This window comes from Carettochelys insculpta, chromosome 1 (genome assembly GCF_033958435.1).
Source record: "Carettochelys insculpta isolate YL-2023 chromosome 1, ASM3395843v1, whole genome shotgun sequence".
Classification (NCBI taxonomy): Eukaryota; Metazoa; Chordata; order Testudines; family Carettochelyidae; genus Carettochelys; species Carettochelys insculpta.
Window position 1 is genome coordinate 11,252,294 of NC_134137.1, and position 17,154 is coordinate 11,269,447.

Genomic DNA, 17,154 nt, shown 5'->3' on the forward strand with positions numbered 1-17,154 from the left:
GACAGTAAAGGCCACTATCTCAAAAGTCTTTGGAAATACATCCTTTGGGGGATGGGTCCCCAGGCCGTTCAGGCTCAGTTCATAGCAGCGTTGTTCCTGCAAAGTGCGGAAGCTGGAGGCAGGAGGCCGAGGCTGAGACGGCGACTGCCAGGCTTCCTCCCTAGACTTGCCCATTTGGAGGGAAAACTCGGTGGTCTGGCACACCACGTGAAACCACCTGACCAGGTTGTTTGTCCAGCCTTCTTTGAAGCATTTGGCCATCGGCCATGTGGTTGGACGACACGTCCCCACAACATTCCTGAGACGTGGCCTGGAGTCCGATGGGGCTCTTCCCTTGCTCGGTCCATCTTCACCTGGCTAGGAGCTGGCCGCGCCTCCTCTTGTGAATCTCAGCACGTCGACATTTCGCATACGAGCACAGAGCCCCTCCTAAAGGTCACACACACACCCCTGGCACAGACATATGAGCTGCGCAGACAGATTCAGCGAATCGCCAGCTTTCAGCAGACACCTCACTCGGCCCCCTCGGCAGAAGGGTTGGTGCAAACTCCGGACAGTGGTTCCAGAAATGGGTCTCACATTTCTTTTAAAAATCCAATAATGTCACCGGCTGCAGGTCACTGACACGGTCACCCATCACCGTCGTGCCTGGGGCCGCAGCCCATTACATCGGTCCCGAGGAAGGTTACCGCATTTGACCATTTGAAAAAGGGTGGCCAGGGCTGCGGGGAAGCGGCTTTGGCTGAGGCCCCCCCACTCTGTTGTGGCCCTGCCAAGGCCCCGGCAGAGGAAATCCAGCCAAGCGGCCAGGACAATGAGGGTTTGAGAAGGCACAGAGATGCCACAGCATAGAGAGGCCTTTGTTCAGGCAGCAACTCTCTGCCAACCCGGAGCATGCCAGGCTGGGCAGGGCTGGGAGCAGGTGTTCGCTGCCCTTGCAATGGTGGGTGGGCTGGTAACAAGCTGGGGAGGGGGTGTGGCATGAAGGGAAGGCCGCACGGGGACCAACTGGATCACAAAGGGTTGGGTGGCTGTCAGGGGCTGTCCGGGCCAGGAAGGACCAGGGCACCTGAGCCCCAGACCAAGCCAGGACTCGAACCTGCCCCGCACTTCTCGCTGTCCTTCAGCTCTGCAGGAAGGTGCTGCCCTTTGGGAGCCATCCAGCAGCCCAGGTTCCCCTCCCCACGGGACCGTCCATGGTGCTGTGGAGGAAGCTTTGCCTGGTTCAGCCGTCCCCATCCCCCAGAGAGGCTGTGGCTCTCTGCCCTGCGGCACCGAGAGTGCTCTGCTGACAGGGGACGCTGGTGCTGCAGGAAAATGCCGGTTGGCCAAATGTCCCTGGAACCGATGCCCGGCTCGGCTGGACTCAGGCGCCGGAGCCACGTGCCGCCACGCCCAAGGCAAAGCCTTTGCTGACCTTCCTTGTGGGCTTGCTGCTGCTGGTGTATTTCCTGTCTGGTGCTGCTGGTGTAACTTCTGGTCCTCCCTCTGGGGCACCTGGCCCTGGCCAGTCGGAAGCCAGGACACTGGGCCAGATGGACCTTTGGCCGTTCTCACGTTCTCCACTCACTGGCCTCCTGTTTCCAGCCGCCTTTGTGGGGAATTGTGGCCACCTCCTGCTGCTGCCGTGCCGTGGCCCCAGGCGTGTTAGCAGCGAAGACACAGGCCTCAGCCAGCGCTTATCTGAGCAGAGGCCGAGGCCGTAATGACCACAGCTGGGCTGCTGGGCGTGTCAAGACCACTTCCCATCACACATGACCGCAACGGTCTCCCTGTGTCTGCGCTGCCGTCTCCTCTTAGGCTTAGCCCAGATCCTCGAAGCTATTTCCACTCCCAATGGCCATGGATTGCGGCGGATACCTGAGCTCTCACTGAAGCTGAAAGAGTCTCCTCCAGTCTCAGAAATGCCCGCTCTGGATTGCCTCATTCACTGACCCGGCCTCGGGGCTCGCAGCTGCCCAGTGAACACGTCTGTCCCATGGGTTGGCCCAGTCATCACACTGTCCTGTTGGGCCCGCCCGGCTGTGGCCAGGGAACAGAATGGGATCTCTGGTAATTGCCAGCAAATCTGGTCAAACTCTTGTTAGCCCTAGAGTCATAGAGTCATAGAACGCTAGAACTGGAAGGGACCTTGAGAGGTGATTGAGTCCAGCCCCCTGCCCTCATGGCAGGACCAAGTACTGTCGAGACCATCCCTGACAGACACTTATCTAACCTGGTCTTAAATATCTCCAGCGATGGAGAGTCCACAACCTCCGTAGGCAATTTATTCCACTGTTTGACCACCCTGACAGTTAGAAACTTTTTCCTAATGTCCAACCTAACCCTCCCTTGTTGCAGTTTAAGCCCATTGCCTCTTGTTCTGTCCTCAGAGGCCAAGAAGAACAAGTTTTCTCCCTCCTCCTAATGACATCCTCTTAGATACCTGAAAACCACTATCATGTCCCCCCTTCAAGCTTCTTTTTTCCAAACTAGACAAGCCCAATTCTTCCAGCCTTTCTTCACACGTCATGTTCTCTAGACCTTTGATCATTCTTGTTGCTCTTTTCCATCTGGCTGAGGTGGAGGCCTGGTCTCTTCCTCCCTCTCCAGCCAGACCACCCTGCCCCACTTGACAGCCCAGTTCCAATTCACACCAGCCAGGCTTCCTCCTTCCGCCTTTGTCCTGTTCCCCAGGAAGAAAGGTGTCACCTGGTTGCCTAGGTTACAAAGGCCAGGGAGGGCCATTGCCTGCATGTGAAATGTCCTCCCACAGAAACTCCCCTCACCACTGTGCACTAATGCTGTGCCTAGGGAAACCGAGGCACCCACCTCAGGTTGCTGCAGAGCAGTTGGAAATACGCAACCCAACCACGGGGGTAAAATCCTCACACAACCCCACTTCAGCACAACCACAAACAGGGTATGCTCTGAGCGAGCAACTTTGGTGCTTGTTGTGGATGGTACCTCCCCACCACAGTGGTCTTCATCCTTCTCTCAGCTGCAGACCCCCAACCCAATTCAAATGGAGCTGTAGGTCCCATTGGAAATCACAGACAATCTGCATCCCTCTTCCCGAGCTGTATGGACCACAGTGTTTGGGGCTGTTCACTTGGCTGTTTAAGTCATGAATGCCTGGGCTGGCTCTGGCCAGAAAAGAGCTGGCTGGGAACATTTTCATGGCAATTTTCAAGAAAAAAAAGTTTCCACTTTGAAAAAGCAGGAAAAGTCACCAGCTGGAAACCCAAAAGCTTCACTTCCAAATCAAGGTTCCCTTGTGATTGGAAGTAGCTAGTCATGCGACCTGCCTTAGCTGACAAAACAAAAAGGCATTTCGAGGTTGGCACCTGCAATTTATCATTTCAATAAGGTCCAAATGACCCCGGCATCGAGAGGCTCAGAGCTGGGGGGTGCCAGAGCCCAAAGGAGATGGATGGGACGGACATTCTGCAGGAAGAGCCAAGCTTGATTACATCAGAGCCAAGGGGGTCACAGGTGTGTGTGGGGGTGGAGGGTGGAACAGCTTCTGCAGGCCCCCAGTATGGAAAGGATGTGGACGCATTGGAGATGGCCCTATGGACAGCAACCATAATGCTTTGGGGGCTGGAGCACGACCTGTGAGAAGGGGCTGAGGGATTTGGGCTTATTTAGTTTGCAGAAGACTGAGGAGTGATTTGCTAGCCCAAAGTCCTTGCACGCTTTGGAGAACTGAGCCAGCAGTTTCTGAAGCTGGTCTTCTGTCTGAGACACTACAGCAGCATCGTCTGCGAACAGCACGTCTCTGATGACGACTTCCCGCACCTTAGACTTAGCTTTCAGCCTTGCAAGATTAAACAGTTTCCCATCAGATCTTGTGTGCAGCAAGATGCCCTCTGTTGAAGATCCAAAGGCATGCTTCAGGAGCAGTGCGAAGAAGATCCCGAACAATGTCGGAGCAAGCACGCATCCTTGTTTGACGCCGCTCCTGATTCTGAAAGCATCCAATAATGCGCCGTCATATTGGATGGTTCCTCTCATGTCTTCGTGGAATGACTGGATCAGCCTAAAGAAGACAAACGTACTCGGTCAGGATGTTGCTGAATCCCCATCAAGCAGCATTGACAACTGTATGTTAGAGGTCGTCCATGAGTTCGTTTACCTCGGGTCCACCATCACTGACACCCTGTCGTTGGACACTGAGCTAAATAGGAGGATCGGAAAAGCGGCCACAACTCTGTCCAGACTCAGCAAGAGAGTGTGGAATAACAACAAGCTGTACACTCACACCAAAATGCAAGTCTACAGAGCCTGCATCCTCAGCACCCTCCTTTACGGCAGCGAGACTTGGACCCTGTATGCCCACCAGGAAAACAGGCTGAACGTCTTCCACTTGCGCTGCCTCAGGCGCATCCTTGGAATATCATGGAAGGACAGAGTGTCCAACACTGCCGTCCTCGAGCAAGCTGGAATCCCAACCAGGCACACCCTCCTCAGGCAGCGTTGGCTCCACTGGCTTGGGCACGTCCACAGGATGAATGATGGAAGGATTCCAAAAGACATCCTGTATGGTGAGCTAGCCTCTGGCAAAAGACCTCCTGGATGCCCTCAGTTGCGCTACAAAGATGTCTGCAAAAGAGACCTCAGAGAGGTAGACATCGAGCTGGACAACTGGGAAGAACTAGCAGACGACCGCAGCAGATGGAGGCAGGGGTTACACAAGGGCCTTCAGAAGGGCGAGATGAGGATCACACAGCTAGCAGAGGAGAAGCGAGAGCACAGAAAGCACACTAAGGACTTGCCAGACACCCACCACATCTGCAAGAGATGCAGCAAGGACTGTCACTCTCGTGTGGGTCTTCATACTCACAGTAGACGCTGTAAATGAAGTCCTCAATTGAAACTATAAAGGGCGCGATCCATAGTCTATGCAGACTGAAGGACGCCTACTGATTTGCTAGCAGCCTTCAAATTCCTGAAAGTGGGGGGCGGTGTTCTGAAGAAGATGGAGAGAGGCTGGTCTCGGCGGTGATGGGTGGCAGAATGCGGCGCAATGGTCTCAAGTTACAGAGGACGACATCTAGGTTGGTTTCATGAGGAGGGTGGTGAAGCACTGGAATGCGTTACCTAGAGAGGGGGTGGAATCTCCACCCCTAGTCTTTAAGTCCCGGCTTGCCAAAGCCCTGGCTGGGGTGACTTAGTTGGGGTAGATCCTGCTCTGGGCAGGGGGCTGGACTTGATGATCTCCTGAGGTCCCTCCCAGCCCCAGGAGTCTATGATTCTAAGTTCAAAATCTGAACTTTTTTCCAAGTTGAAAAGTCCATCAAAACCGAGACAAAGCGGTGAACAAGTTTTGGGTCTGTCCAAGTGTCATTTCCCGTCCCTCTCATCCTGAGCCAGCGAGGGGGATTGTGCGTAAGGTCTCCAAGGCCTAGATTTTAACCAGGATTGCCGAGAATGACTCATGGTTCTGAGCATCTGACTGGAGACACCTCAACGGGGCCAGCTCTCCAAGGGTCAGGTGTGAAGATCTTCTTGGCCTGTGCGCTAGAAGCGATGGAAGGTGCTTGGGACACTGAATCCATGTGGGCCGTACGCAAGTCACACTGCTCACAGCTCACCCCAGCGCACAGATGGCCCTGCACCTGGCAGGAGGCTTTTCCTTGGAGGCAGCGAGAGGCTCAGAGCTGGGACTGAGGCAGATGTGATGGACCTTCTGCAGGAAGCACCTAGTCCTGATTACATCAGTGCCAAGAGGGACCCATGCAAGGGGGACTGACAGCTTCTGAGGGCCCCTGGGCAAGATGTGCCCTGGGGCCTGGCTCCATGCTGCCAGAAGGGGTGGGGCTGCAGGGAAAAGGGGCAGGTTGGAGACAGTGCCGTCCAGACTGCAGCATTGCCCCAGCCCTTCACCTAGCCTCGGAGCCATGTGGAGTGCTGCTCTGGTGGCATTTAAAGCGCCAGTCTTGCTGGCCCAACAGCAGTGAGGAGCTCTGGCTCCCTAGCATGGCCGGGCAATGGTCATGGTGACAGGAGACACCCTCAGCCAGTTTGGGCTGAGCCGCCTCTGCCAGCCTCCAGCCCGGGGAGTGGAACGTGGTCAGTGAATCAGCCCCCCGAGATGTCCCAGGCTGATGACATCACACTGCCCCCCCCCCCCGCCATACTGTCCAGTTTTATCATGTGGAACCTGGGCAAATCCTGGAAAATCTTGCCCGAGGGCAGTGAGGGCTAGTAGTGACAACCAGGGCGCCTGCCTCTGCCCCTGCCCTTTCGCAGCTCTCGGGCAAACCACTGAAACTGGCTGGGCCCATTTCCTCAAATGCCAAACGGGGATCTGGCTAATTTGTCGGGCCTGTCACCGGTAGCAGCCAGGGCTCTGATTCTTCTGGTCCCAGGCCGGACTGATTCTTGGTGTAACCCAGCTGCATCACTGACCTTACAACAGGGAGCATTTGACCCGATAATATTTGCCTCACTGGTACATTTAGCAGCCTGACGTATTCAGGGTGGTAACGCCTGTGGGGATAGCAGATCCACCGGCGAAACGTCCGCGCGCAACCCAAAGGACGGGCTCATGCAGGACTGGCGGAGGGGGAGCAATAAGACCACTGCAATAAACTGACAAAAATAGCATTTTATTTCACCCTCCACACAATGAAATCACACCTCCGGCAGCTCCAATGGGCCAGAGGCCCAGGTACCAGCAGGGGCTTGGGATTCTAATCCCAGTCACGTGCCGGATGAGCACCCTGAGCCGCGGCGGACGCACACAGCAGATTCTATTGCAAGCAGCAGCGGCTGGTGGGAAAGGGCGGCACCAGCCGCGTTAAAACGCCCAGGAAAAGCGGGGAGAGATTGGAAGGATTAAAGCTGAAGAACAGAGCAAATAGTCATCCCATCCAGCCTCGCTTTGGCAGCCTGAGACAGGTTCACTCCTGGGCACGGCCAGGCTGTCCAGGTGTGTGCTGCTCAGAGACACCTTGCTGGGGGTGGTGGTGGTGGCATGTGTTCCTGACTTCTCTCTCATGAGTGATTTGGGAGCCACCAGGGAGGTTGCAGTTGATCTCCCAAGCAGGGCTCTGAAAGGGCAGAGGTACAGCTGCCCCTCAGACCTGCGAGAGGCTAACGTGGCCTTTCCGCACAGACCAGCGATGGCTGATGGACCAGAGCGGCAGCCACCACTGCTAACGGCAGAAAAAAGTGCCAGCTGAAGGCACCCAGCACCTCCAAATCCTCCCCCGTCTCCTGACCTTCCCAGCTGGCTCCTGGACCATCCCACACGTTCTGCGGGGAAGGGCCCACAATGGCCTCTGTGAGGTTTGACACATCACGTGGGTTTCTCCCTGACATCCGAAGCCCTGCAACCTGCCACGTGGCCTGTTTGCCATACTGCCCCTGCCCCAAACACACACACACACACACGCACTCCAGGCCAACGCCCCAGGAGAATGACCCAGCAAGGGGAGCGTTTCTAAGGAGAGCTACCAGCTGCTGTGGCCCTGCCCTGATCTCCAAGACGGTGGATGACTCCACAGCCGTGAGCGTTGTTCTGGCTTTGGCCAACGGGCCTTGGGGCGCTGATCAGCAACGTGGTACCGGATGCACAATCTAGTTAGCTCTGGCCAGCCAGCCATAGAGATCCACCTCCATCGTGAGCCCCCGCTTAGGGCAGCTCCTGTCCCCTTTGTGAACATACCTGCCGGGCTCACCCTTCACCCCACGTGGCCATGCTGTTATGTTACTTGGCAGCCACCGGGTCCCTTGCCAGGCCCCCAGCACTGGGATTCCTCTCCCCTTCTGCCACATGGGCAGGCTCCCTGCCTGGCCCGTAAGTCTCATGAGGCCTGAAGCTAGCCTGTGAGCCCACGCCATCCCCTGCACAGCCTGCTCGCTGGTATGCCCGTGCCCGTCCCAGGCTATCCCCCCTTGCACCCTCCAGCCCTTCCCAGCCCATTCCTGCCATGAAGGCCATTGGTGTGAGTTCTCTAGGCTACTGGCTTTCTGCTTTGCTGCTGCAGGATGGCCTGGCCAGCTGAGGCTCCGTATCCAAAGCTGATGAGGGCTGCATCCAACCTGCGCAGCCCTATGGTGCAGACAGCAGCAGGCTGTCCCGAGGAGCCGACCAGTGACGTGGCCTGCTGGCCTCTGCGCCAGTGCAGGGGAATGGCCGGTGCACAGGGCCAGGCTGGGGGACACGGGGGCCGTTAGGTGCTCAGACTGCAGCCGTGAGTGCAGCTGTATCCCTGTATCGTAGAGCACAGCTGCCTGGGCCTGGCCAGGTTGGCTGGGCCTGGACATCGCTCTTTGGGGCGCCTCAGCACAGGTCTCCCTATCCCAAAACCACCCCCACAACATGCCCTCGCCCACAGCCTGCAGACGAGGCACAGTCAGAGTTTCCTCGGGGTGGGGGGGGGTTGTCCCACAGCTCAGGGCCTTGCGGGAGCAGGCCTGGCCTGGCTTCGCTTGGCCCCCAGCTCGGGGAGCAGAAGCATCTGGTCTATGGGGCTCTCGCCTTAACAAGGGACCATTGGGGACTGGCCCCTGCCCTGGAACCACTCTGATGGGGATGGCCAACCCGCAGCTCTGCGCAGCTCCCCTTGTCTCATAGGCATGGGCTTGCCTCCCCGGGTGGCCTCTGGGTGCTGCGTTGTCCTTCCAACCCTCCTCCACGAAATCCAGGACGCTCCGGTGCTCCCCTCCCAGCTTCCCCACTGGTTCAGTGCTGTGTGCGCCACAAGCCAGGGCAGCTACCCAGTGGAGCAGGGAGACCCCAGCCCACGCAGCCTCTGATGACGGTGCCTCTTCCAAGCAGCCAGCGACCCAGCTGTGGCTGGGATGCAGCTGTGCGCAACGAGACGACAACAGGACGGAGAGAGCGGGCAGAGTGGCAGGGAGGCAAGGCCCAAGAGACAGGCAGCTGGCGGGGCTGGCTGTCGCTCCCCACCCCGGGCTTCCCCCTCTGCAGTCGTGCCTGGGCAGCTGGAAGTGCCTGAGCTGAAGCCCCATATCGCAGTGGCACAGACTGGGGTGGCATCCAGACCCTGCCTCTAGCCCTTGCTCACTGCAGCAGTTCCTGGGGGCTAAGATTTCCCAGAGGAACTAGCGATTTGGGGAGGTGGCTTAATTTTTGGGTGTTCAGTCTGAGAGCCCTGCACAGGGCCCAGGTCAGCAGGTGGGTGCAATGAAGGAGTCCCTCAGACCGCTAGTTGCTTGCGATGGGTTCCCTCTACCCTTGGCCAGCCCAGAGGCTGCACAGACTCTCTTCATTTAGCACCCACACTGCATGATTTAATCACATCCCCTCCACCAGCACTTGGAGAGGGCAGCACATCAGGCCCAAGCCCTACGACCCCATTCAGCAGGGCCCAGGCAGGAAAGAGCTCTCCTCTAGGGACCTCCTAGCTCCATCTCCTACCACCCCAACACAGGCCTTCTGCCTATTGTCCAAGTCATCCCTGAGCTCACCTGGCCTCCCCCCCGATTGGCTCATTCCCCCAGGAATCCTCAATCATCTGTAACCAGGGAAACACTAAGGCGACAGGGACCGGAGCCATGGCCCCTCTATCGGGGCTCCATGCGACATCGCCACCCTTGGCCCATGGATTGTGCAGGCAGAACAAAGCCAGTCGGCCGGACAGCCAGGGAGAGCAAACACACGGAGAAAGAGCCAGTCCGAGATGGTGTAGAACTGGGCCCAGGCCCGGTGGCTGCGGGAACTGGAAGGGGCTGGCGCGGCATGGCCTCTGCTGTCCGGGGGAGCTCTGAGCGCCTTGGAGGGGGTTATGGCCCATAGTCGCACCCTTTCCTTCCAGCTCATTCCCCACAAGCAGCTGGGGGGTCAGAGCTCAGAGGGGAATTCCTGCTCCGATCTCAGGGCCGCGGCAAGGAATCGCCGCTGCAACCTGACTGGCCCTGGGGGCAGCTCCTGCGGAGAGCCTGGGGCCCCGGGCAGGAGAAGTGCTGCCTGAGGCTTGCCTGGCTGGGAGGTAAAACAGACCCTATCCCTGCACTGGTCGCCTTTGTAGAACAAGGGCCCTTAGCACCCAGCCACAGTGCCATCTTACTGCGCCAACTCCCTGGAGTCCTGCCCCCTCTGCTCCCCCCGCTGCTCCTGTCCTGCTACCGGGCAGGACCGCCAGCTCCACGGAGAGGCGGCTGTGTTATTAATGCAAAACCAGCCCATTCCCTTACACTCCCCACCCTGCTGGGGATCCTCCCAGTTGTCGCAACCCGGCAGGGGCCTGGTAGCACAGGGAGGCCCTGGTGACGGCTCAGCGCAGGATGCTTTTGGGCTCTTCTGGAGGAACTTCAGAGCCCTCCTTGCCAGCCTTGCTACCGGAGCCGAGAGCTCATCTGGCCCCAGCCTCGCCCCAGCTGCAGAACTCGGAGGCGTCGGTATCACAGGCTTGCCTGGCATGAGGCCACCCTAGAAACGTTTGTCTTCTGGCTGGGAGCTGACCACCAGCTCCTTGTTGCTGAAGTCCCACCAGGCGGTCATGTGGAAAGCCATGTTGGAAAGGACGACCAGGTACTCCAGGAAAGCGAAGATGGTGTAAGCTGGGAGAGAAGGGAGGAAACAGAGCGGTTAAAGGAGGGGAGTGCACAAGAACCAGGAGACCGTCCCAGGCCTAGGGTGAAGCCCACCCCAGGGTGACTGGGAGACAGGGCAGAACAGTGAAGGGGAGTGAGATCCCTGTAAGCTGTGCACTGCGCAGCCTCTCCGAAGAGCTGCCAGCCAATCTGCAATGCGCCTGCAGCCAGGGGAGAGGTGCACCTGTGGTGGTGCACCTCACGCATGCCTCAGTGCACACAAAAAATTATTCCGCATCCAGGTGGAAAAGATGAGCGGGAACATTGGCCCATGTCTGCCTGAGAGCGATAATCAAGCGCACAGCTCTGAAGTTCGGGTCAAGGAGCTCTGGTTTCCAGAGGACCTGTTCCACCCCGGCCCAGCGGGGCGGGACAGGAAGCTGTCACTATCCGCTGGTCGTTCAGGGAAAGGCGGATCGCTCTCCATAATCTCTCAGGCCAGCACCCCCACTACAGAACCCTAAACGCTGGCAGCCTTCCCCGTGAGCCCAGGGCGGGGCGGGAGCTGGGGACGGACCCTATTCAGAAGGGGCCTGCAGGCAGGGGCAGGGAAGCTCACTGCCCCCAGCGCCTGCTCCCTGGCTCGGCAGAAGGCTGAGAGGTTGCGATGGGGCCCCGCGGGCATTACCTCCGGCCTCGCAGTACCAGTTGTGGTGGAAGTAGATGCACACAGCCAAGGAGAAGGTGACCAGGTTAAAGAGGAAGAGCAGCTGCTTCCACTTGTAGGACTTGCGCTCCTGAAGGAGACCGAGAGACCCGGGGTGAGCCCCGAAAGCTGGCTTAGCAGAGTGCCCCCCTTCCTGGCTCTCGCCCCCCTCTTCCCACAGCAACCCTGGGCCCTCAGCTCCAGCACACAGAGACCACCGAGGCGTCTGGTCCTCTCTGCCCCCGTCTGAGCCGGCACAGGCCAGTCCTTACCCCCAGATGTGGTCCTCCCTGTGCAGGTCACACACCCCGCCCGCCCCCCGGCTCTTGGCAGAGCCCGCGGGTGACGGGGATGCTGGCATGCATCAGAACAGAGCCGCCTCTAGGGCACAGCAAGCCACACGCAGAGCCGTCCCTGCTCTGTCTCTGCCCCTGCTGGGCAGGTTCCTGCAACGGGCCCCAGCCCTCTGGGCAAGGTCAGACCCAAAGCCACCCTCATTGTGCCACCCTCAGCTGGACAACCGACACGGCTGGAAAACGGGCCAGGCGCCGTTTCTCCTTCGCTGCCCGGCCGGTAGCTGGCTCCTGGGGCGCCGCTTCCCCGGCGGTGGCTGCTATGGGGAGGGGGAGGGGCTGTAGCAATGAGCAGGGCGTTCCTAAGGGCTAACCCCAGCTCTGACACTGCCTCGCGGCGGAGCCTTGGGGAAGTCACTTAACGCCCCGTCGCATGGGCGTGGGCGTCTCTCTCTGCAGCTCGGTGGTCTCTGCGGGAGAGGCCTTATGCTGCCAACAGCTGGAACAGGTTCTCCCTTGGCTCAGGCTATCAGGGCAAGACTTCGAGCCCCACTGCTGGTGCCAGGGCAGCAGCAGGTGGCCGCGGCCTTCCTGCTCCGGCAGCCCATGGCTGGTACGTGCCCTCCCCTCCTCCCACGCGTGCCACCAGCAGCCGGATCCTTCCCCTCCGCAGGCCCGGCTCCCTCTGCGCTCTGGACGCCTGCCAAAGCGCCCTGGGTTTGCTGGAAGAAAGCAGGTGGCTGGTGCTCCCCCCCCGCCCCAGGGCCGTGCCCCCTCGCCTGCCACCGGGTGGGGGAGGAGGAAACCACACTAGGAAGCAGAGCTGGGGCAGGTGCAGAACCGGCGGGTGGCATTTCACGAGCACAGCAGTGCACCGGGCTCCTCCTGCCCCCTCCAGAGCACAGGAGAGCCCCCGAGGCAGGGCTGGGGGGACGGCCGCAGGGGCTCCACGCAGGGTCTTCGTCCCCTTCCCAGGCACCTTCGTCCCAGGACCCTCCAGCCTCGCTGCAGACCCCAGTAACTGGCCACATTCCCTGGCTGGCCGGGCACCGAAAGGCGCAGCCACGGAGACACGGACACAGCCCAGCTGGAGCAGCCCCAAGGTCCCTCCCGCCTCCGTCAGCGGCAGCCCCAAATACCTGTCCCCAGGGAACTTCCAGGTCAGGCGGGGATGGGGGGATGCTGCCTTTCCTAGGGCAGTCAGACCTCCCCATTTCCTGTCCTCTTCCCCACTGAGCTCCCCACCCAGCCACTTTCTCCCCCCACCTCACACTGCCCCACCAGGGGCCACAAACCCACGACACTGGGCAAAGGAGACCAGAGTTGTGACTTCAGCCGTGCGGCATCCCCGGCTCAGCCTGGCCGATGGACAAAGGCCCAGGAGGGGTGTGGGACCGAGTCAGGCTGGGCCCAGAGGCCTGTCGTCACAGGGAGCAGTGAGAGAGACTCAGCAGCCCTGGGGGCACTGCCTGCCAGGAAGCCTGCGCCAGGCTCGTCCGAAGGGGCACCCTCCCAGGTGCACCTGACTCCTGCTTCCGTGGGAGGGGATTTTCCTCCTTTCTCAGCTTCCCGGCCCAGCAAAAAGTCCAAGTCATGGGGCCAGCTGAGAAGTAGGAACATTCAAATCACAGCCTCAGAGTTTCCATGACCCCACCGAAAGTGCAACCGTGTAGGTACTGCCCGCCGCCCTCAGCGCACAAACAGGTGACGCCGGGGAGGAAAACCCCCAGAGGAAGGATGGGCTTGTGGTTGCTGCACTGGCAGGGGACCAGGGCTCAAAACCCTGCTCTGCCACTGGTTTCCTGAACGACCATTGGCCTGTCACCTTCTCTCTCCATGCCCCCAGCTGCCCAATGGCCTTTGCTGGCCACCGGGTCCCCCTCACTCTAGGGGAGATGAGGAGGTAACTAATTCCTGCAGCGCCCACCTGCCCCTGCAAGGCACTGTCCTGATTTAATTCGACACAAGAGTCACCTGAAAGAGACTAGGTCAAACACAAGCGTGGCCCTTGCATGACTGAACAGGGCTCCCTCCAAGCAAGACAGGTGCAGAAATGCGGGGTGGCCCCTCTGTCGCAGGACATCTCCCCAGCAGCCGGTATTTCCTTGGAAATCACCTGTCACAGAAGAGGGGTTGGGGCTGGGCTGCCAAGGCCATGTGTGAAATCCCACGAGCAACTCAGGCAGCGATGTGTTATGTAAAAGTTCACACAGGAAAAAGCAGGTCACAAACCACCTTGTTTTCATACGGCCCCTCTGGCAGCGGAAATGTGACTCTTCTGTAGGCGAGCAGCATGCAACTGGCTCAGCCGCGCTCGTTGACTGAGCAGCGGCTTCAGCTCTTCCATCTCAAGCCCTGCAGCCACTCCACGCCCCTCGCCCAACCCAGCTCGCTCCGAGGCACGTGCTGCTCTTTCAGGTGCCTCCAGATCCTCCGCGGAGGCGTCTGCTTCACAGGGCACAACAAAGCTACGGCTGAAAGGCCAGAGCCTTTGCTGTAAGCCACCTGCCCTGCCCCGAAGACCAGGGACGCCTGTAACTCTTGGTCGCACCAGCTGAGAAGTTTCTTCAGCCAGTGTGGAGTTTCCATCGTTGGGCGACTTCGCTTGTGCTGCTGCTAGGCCAGGTTAAGTCTGGCTGGAACTGGGAGGAGGGTAGAGTCCTGCACGTGGTAGGGAAGAATCCCAAGCATTGTTATGGGCTGGGGACTGACGGGCTCAGCAGCAGTACGATGGAAAGGGACCTAGGGGTTATGGTGGATGAAAGGCTGGATATGAGTGAACAGTGTGTCCTTGTAGCCAAGAAGGCTAACAGCATACTAGGGTGCATTAGGAGGAGCACTGTGAGCAGACCTAGAGAAGTGGCTGTTCCCCTCGATTCGGCACTGGTGAGGCCACATCTGGAACGTTGTGTCCAGTTTTGGGCCCCCCAGTATAAAAAGGATGTGGATTTGCTGGAGCAGGTTCAGCGAAGGGCAACAAAAATGATTAAGGGGCTGGAGCACAAGACCTGTGAGGAGAGGCTGAGGGATTCGGGCTTGTTTAGTTCACAGAAGAGAAGACTGAGAGGTGATTTAATAGCAGCCTTCAACTTCCTGAAGGGGGGCTCTAAAGAGGAGGGTGAGAAACTGTTCTCAGGGGTGTCAGATGGCAGAACAAGGAGCAATGGGCTGAAGTTACAGAGGGAGAGGAGTAGGTTGGATATCAGGAAAAACGACTTCCCCAGGCGGGTGGTGAAGCACTGGAATGTGTTGCCTAGAGAGGTGGTGGATTCTCCATCCCTAGAGGTTTTTAAGTCCCGGCTTGACACGGTCCCGGCTGGGATGACTTAGTGGGGGTTGATCCTGCTTGAAGCAGGGGGCTGGACTAGATGACCTCCTGAGGTCCCTTCCAGCCCTGGGATTCTATGATCATCTGGAAGGGCTGGTGTGCAGCCAGAAGTGATGCCAATGATTCCAGGTCTCGCCAAGTAAAGCAGCCCCCGGAAAAGTACCCGGGCCAGAGGTGCCATCTTCCCAGAAGAAGTGTACAACTGGACTCCTGAGCACCTGAGGTCATTCAAATTTGCCCTGCAAGCTCCTGTCCTACACTGGCTGGGTAGGACTGTCACCGCCCACCCCAGAGGCAGCTGCATTCAGTGCCCTGCACTGTGGAGAGATCTGACAGCATTTTAATACTCTCTGGCACAAATTGTGTTCAGACTCCAGCCCTCTGCGCTGGAGCTGAGCCAGCTGGTACCACCCCTCACCGACAGCCGGCACCGGGCCTCGTGCTGCTGAGCAGCCCTGGCTGGTCCAACTGGCCCTGGCACTAGCAAGTCACTGTGCCCCGGTAGCACCTTTGTGCCAATCTGCTCATCTCTGGGACACTGGGTGGGGCTGGGCAGTAAGTGCTACAAAACCAGCAGCCAGGGGCCACGCCTGCCCCTGCAGCGGGACATGGGGTGGGGCAGAGCGTGGGATCTGAGATCCCTGGGGCAGGCCCAGTGTGGCGCAGCTGGGCGTAACCCCAGGCTGTGAGGCAATCCGGGAAGAAGGATGAAGGGTCTTTTAGTTAAGACGCAGGCCTGGAACTCAGGAGATCCCGGTTCAAAGCCTGGCTCTGCTCTCGCCTCCCTGGGAGTCGTCTACACTGCATTGTAAACCTGGTCGGTGGGACCTGGCAACGTGAACTTGGAGCCTTTGCACCACCCTGTAAACCCAGTCCCGGAGCCATGCGAACATCCCCACTCTACAGGGAGCCAGGTCTGTGTCCACACTGCTGCATGGGACTGTTTGCTGGGTCCCAGAGCTGCACTAACGTGTCCACACCACACTGCAGGGCCCCGCGGAGACAGGTCGGTGGCTCAAGGGCTTGGAGCTGAGCCAGAGCAGGACTTGGGCTCTGAGCCGCCCCCAAGCAGGGTCCTAGGCCTCACATCCCGAGCACTCGCTGACCTGAGGCAGCCAGGCTTGGCGTGCTTCGCACACAGGCTCGGTCTGTCCCGGCCTGGGGGGTCTCAGCCCCGCATAGGAAACCGTACCGCTGGCGCCAGCTTCCCAGGCGTCGCCCGGACACCTCTGTCAGTGCGGGTGAGGTGCCAGCCTGGCTCTCCACTTCCCGTCTGCCCGACCTTCGGTGCCCTTGCTCGCTGCAGGCCAGAGCGCCCGCTGACGAGCCGTGTGAGACTGAGCTGTGCAACCACCGGGCAGGAGGCGCTCAGGCCCAGGATGCCGGGCTGTTATCGTCCGAGCCGGGGGCTTGGCTCTGGGCTCACACTCTCCCTGCTCCACTCCCCGCTGGCTGCCTGGGCCAGGCCATGAGGACTGCGCTGATGCTCTCATCTGGGCAAGCGGAGAGCATGCTGGGAGCTGAGCCTGAGGAGTGGCCAGGGACTGGCTGCCTGGGAGAGAGAGACCCACGTTCCCCTCGCGCCCCAGAGCCGCCCGTACGACCGGAGCCCAGAGCTCAGCTGGCTTCTGCCTCCCCTGTGAAGAGGAAGTCGATCCTGCTCAGTCAGTCAATTCAGCTTCCTCCTTTTCCCCCTGGCCAGGGGGCAGGGGGATGCTGGCCACTCGCCCCCGTCAGTCCCCTCCACGTCCCAAGAGCTGCCCCTCATGCAGTGGGAGCAGGGCCCGAATGTGCGCCGGGCCCAGGAAACCACAGCCAAGTATATTTAGTCCAGCTGTCTGCGCGCCTTGAGCTGAGGCGCGTTTCCCATGCGCTCCGCAGTCAGACGGCAGCAAGAGAGCTGACAGCTTCCTCCCGCGCCCCGAAAGCCACAGCCCTCCGGCAGGCTGGCTCCGATCCAGCGAGCACAAAGCCCCTGGGCGACCTGCCTCTCCACAGCGGGCTGGATGGGCCGCAGGGAAACCGCCCCGTGTCGCTCGGCTCTGCCATGCCCAGGCTGTGCTCTCAGCCCCATCGCACGGCTGGTGGGGTCGCTGCAAGCCTTTGGGCCTTCAAACCTCCAGAGCTGGTGTGCCCCGGTCTGGCCCACTCCCGTCTCACTCTGAGCCATCCCAGAGCTCCTCAGCTCTCCCCCACCGAGCTGGGGCATGAGGAACGCAACAGCCCAGGGGATCTCAGGCCTCAGCGAACTCGCGTATAACCTGGGGGGATCCCCCAGCTTAGCAGGAAGCAGACAACCAGAGCACGTCCCGCTGTGAGACGGAAGCCCTCCTGCCGAG

The 17,154-nt window shown here is 59.6% G+C and overlaps 1 protein-coding gene across 2 annotated transcripts in view; it reads right to left on the reverse strand.

Annotated features, from left to right (window-relative positions):
- Positions 1-6,580: 6,580 nt before the first annotated feature.
- Positions 6,581-17,154, reverse strand: part of PGAP2 (post-GPI attachment to proteins 2) — a 35,818-nt gene continuing 25,244 nt past the window's right edge. For both annotated transcript variants that reach the window (XM_074980520.1, XM_074980511.1), the window contains exons 5-6: positions 11,177-11,285; positions 6,581-10,515 (exon numbers count right to left, since the gene is read on the reverse strand). In XM_074980520.1, coding sequence (XP_074836621.1) covers positions 10,385-10,515; positions 11,177-11,285 — 240 coding nt within the window. In that variant the 3' untranslated portion in view covers positions 6,581-10,384. The remainder of the gene's footprint in view (positions 10,516-11,176; positions 11,286-17,154) is intronic.